Below are 3,837 nucleotides of genomic sequence, written 5' to 3' on the forward strand. Positions count from 1 at the left end.
CACACACACACACACACACACACACACACACACACACACACGTGTCTTATGCTAACATTTGTTTTGTTTCTGCATGGAGTTCTATGTTGCCCAGGCGGATCTTGAACTTGTAGGTTCAACCACTTCGCCCACCTGAGGCCAGCACTACGAGCTTACGAGCTTAGTACTGACTTGCTCCTTGCTTACAGTACTGGGGATGGAACTGGAGGTCTTGCATTGAGTGGCAGTCGTCCAAGTTTGACACCCTATTTTGCGAAGATAGACAGGCTGCCCTCCAACTTGTGATCTACCTATCTCAGCCTGCTGGGTAGCTGGTATTCCAGGTGTATGCCACTAGGCCTGGCTTCCAGTTCACTGTTTTTTTTTTTGGTGGTATCCGGGACTGAACCCAGAACCATGAGCTATCTCCCAGGCCCTAATTCATTGCTTTAAATTAACAAATATTTTAACACATCTCTTAGTTTTTAGTAAATATTAACAAACATAGCACACATAAATAAAAGTTCTTGGGACCACTCAATAACTTCTAAGAATATAAACAGATAATGAACAGGTACAGTGAGTAGCACATGCCTATAGCTACTTGAGCTAAGGCAGGTCAACAGTTAAGTTCAGGGCCAGCCTTAGTAAGTGAGGAAGATGCAGTCTCCAAATAAAAGGGTGAAGGATGTGGCTCTGTGGTAGTGTGCCCCTGGGTGATTCAATCCCTAGTACCACAAAAAAGGAAGAGGAGAAGAGAGAAAGGTGAGGAAGAGGAGGAGGAAGAAGAGAACAGGGAGAAATGAGACTACAGAAGAAATCAAAGCTGGGCATGGTAACAGACCTGTAATCCCAACACTCTGGGAGGTAGTGGGAGGAGGATCAAAAGTTTGAACCCAGCCTGGACAACTTCACTACTTGAGACCCTGTCTACAAATAAAGAAAAAAACTGAGGGTGGAGGGTGGGGAGAGGCTAGGATATAGCCCAGTGCAAAGACGCAGGGATCAATCTCTAGTACCTTTTTTTATTGCGGAATGGGGAACTGAACTCAGGCCCTTGCCTTTGCCAGGGAAGTGCTTATTCCACTGAGCCATCTCCCCAGCCCCTCAATGTCTAGTACTGCACACATATGAAATAATTAAGCACTCTTGAGATCGAGGAAAGAGCACGTAGGTAGGAGTTCAGCCCAGCCCCAGCCCAGCTCAATCCTTAATGTGACCCTGACCCAAAGAGCAAAACAAACCAACATAAATTCAGTCACTTCTTTCAAGACATAGAACACAACTTTCTGCTTGAAAAAATACTATAAAAATGTTTCTTAGTGATAGCAACACAATTTTTTTTGCAGAACTGGGGACTGAACTCAGGCCCTTGCACTTGCCAGGGAAGCGCTTATTCTACTGAGCCATCATCCCCTGCCCCTCAATACAGTTTAATAGGAGTCAGTTTGACAAAGTCTCCCAGGCATTTACTGAAGGAAAGTGTTACTGTCATTGATCCAATATTAAAACTGAAAAAGAAGACTGGTGAGATGGCTCAGTGATCTAAAGCACCTACTTAGAACAAGCTTAGCAAAGCACAGGGACCGCGGTTCAATCTCCCAGCACCACATGCCAGCCAGCCCCGCCCCCTGGTGGGCTGAGCTGGCCACACACACACACGCACACACACAAATAAAAAATTACTGAAAAAGAGCATAAGAAAGAGAAGTTTCTCTCAACCCACTGTCAATGGTGTGAACCTAGATTCCCCACCAAAGCCTATGTAGTCATGGGGCGGGCTCCAAGAGTTTGTGATTAATTCATGATCCGTGCTGGGGCTATGGGTGTGAATGCTGCACCCAACCTGGGGTGGACAGACTGAATGTAATATAAGGGAAAGAAAGAGGCTTGCTCCCTGTCGCCACTCCTCCCTCTTTTTTTTTTTGTTTTAATTTTTTTTTTTCCCATCACAACTTTTTTTCTTTTTTTTTTTAAATGTTTATTTAGGGGCTGGTGAGATGGCTCAGTGGTCTAAAGCACCTACTTAGAACAAGCTTAGCAAAGCACAGGGACCGTGGTTCAATCCCCCAGTACCACATGCCAGCCCGCCCCGCCCCCTGGTGGGCTGAGCTGCCCCCCCCAAAATAAATAAATAAATAAATAAATAAATAAATAAATAAATAAAGTGAAGGGGCCGGGGAGATGGCTCAGTGGAATAAGCGCTTCGCTGGCGAGCGCAAGGGCCTGAGTTCAATTCCCGGTTCCGGGGGGGGGCGGGGGGGGGGAAGTTTATTTATTTTGTGTGTGCGTGTGTGTCCAGCTAGCCCACCAGGGGGCGGGGCTGGGTGGCATGTGGTGCTGGGGGATTGAACCTCGGTCTCTGTGTTTTGCTCAGCTTAGCTTGTTCTAAGTAGGTGCTTTAGACCACTGAGCTATCTCACCAGTCCACTCCTCCCTCTTTGCTCTTGCTGTTTGTAGCACCATGAACTGCTTGCTGGCTTCTGCCATGTGCCACTCTGCCTTGGAGCCAGACGAGTATGGACTGAAGCTCCCACAACTGTGAGCTAAGTAAAACTTTCTTTCCATAATTTTGGGTGTCTGGCATTTTGTCCCAGCAATAAGAGAAAAGTAACCAAGATATCCACAGTCACTATTTTGAGGTGAGGTTAGTATAGCAGCAACTAATAAGAGGCAATAACAGAAGATACATTAGAACATGAGCCCTTAAGGGCAAAAAACTATTTTTTTTTTGGAACCGGGGATTGAACTCTGGCCCTTGTGCTTTCCAGGCAAGCACTTAACTCTACTGAGCTATCTCCCTGGTCCCAAGGGCAAAACTATTATCTTTAAGAAAAACAAGGAACAAATGACACAGACTGTAAATATGGTTTACTTACCGACACACTTATTGAATCTTGCACATCTTTATGACTAACCAATTGAACATTGCCATCTTCGTAATAGTGGACCTGTATGAGACAAAATTGAAGTTCATATGCACTTCACACAGAAATATACTACTTAGGGCCCAAACCCATGCTTAAGCTATGCTTAAACTGATAATTTACTAACAGAGCACTTGCTTTTAAAGCTTGAGAGCATGGTCCCCATCACTGCCAAAAACAATTCAAAAATCCCAAAACAAACCTAAATTACCAACTGTAAATAAATAAGTAATATAATCAATGACAATTTTCAGTAGTATTAGTTAAAACACAAAGAATTTTTATTGCCTATTATGGCAGTACATGCCTATAATCCTAGCACTTAAAGCTGAGTGGAAGGACTGAGTTCAAGGCCAAACTGGATTGTACAGTGAGATCCTGGCATTCATTCATTCATAAAAATAAAATTCATAGAATACCAAAATTTAAGAATTTTCTCTTACTTGGGTGTGGTAGCACAAGCTTATAGCTAGTTTTATTTATTTGTGTGTGTGTGTGTGTGTGTGTGTGTGTGTGTGTAGCACAAGCTTATAATATCAGTAGTCTAGAAGACTGAGGCAGTAAGATTCCAAGTTTGAGCCCAGCCTAGGAAATTTAGTAACTTAGACCTTGCCTCAAAATTTAAAAACAAAGCATCTTTCCTTAGCAGGAAAATTAAATTTAACATTTATTATGTGTTTATTATATTCTAGGCTGCCCTTAAACTTACAATGTAGCCAGGAGCACTGGGATTACAGGTACATGTCCAGCAAGATACTACTTCTATACACACACACACACACACACACACACACACAAATTTATTTTAATGTATTTAGGACAGGGTCTACAGGGTCTCACTACGTAGACTGGACCCTTGTGATTCTCCCGTTTTCAGCCTCCCAAGCTCTAGGATCACAGGCATGCACCACCACACCCAGTCTCAGTTGCC

General features: G+C 43.6%; 1 protein-coding gene across 1 annotated transcript in view; it reads right to left on the reverse strand.

Moving 5' to 3' along the window:
• The window catches only part of Capza1 (capping actin protein of muscle Z-line alpha subunit 1), a 27,757-nt gene that overhangs the window by 6,395 nt on the left and 17,525 nt on the right, over positions 1-3,837 (reverse strand). The window contains exon 6 of the mRNA XM_023701752.1: positions 2,859-2,930. Coding sequence (XP_023557520.1) covers positions 2,859-2,930 — 72 coding nt within the window. The remainder of the gene's footprint in view (positions 1-2,858; positions 2,931-3,837) is intronic.

The sequence above is a fragment of the Octodon degus genome, unplaced genomic scaffold (assembly GCF_000260255.1).
Source record: "Octodon degus isolate 3935 unplaced genomic scaffold, OctDeg1.0 scaffold00140, whole genome shotgun sequence".
Classification (NCBI taxonomy): Eukaryota; Metazoa; Chordata; class Mammalia; order Rodentia; family Octodontidae; genus Octodon; species Octodon degus.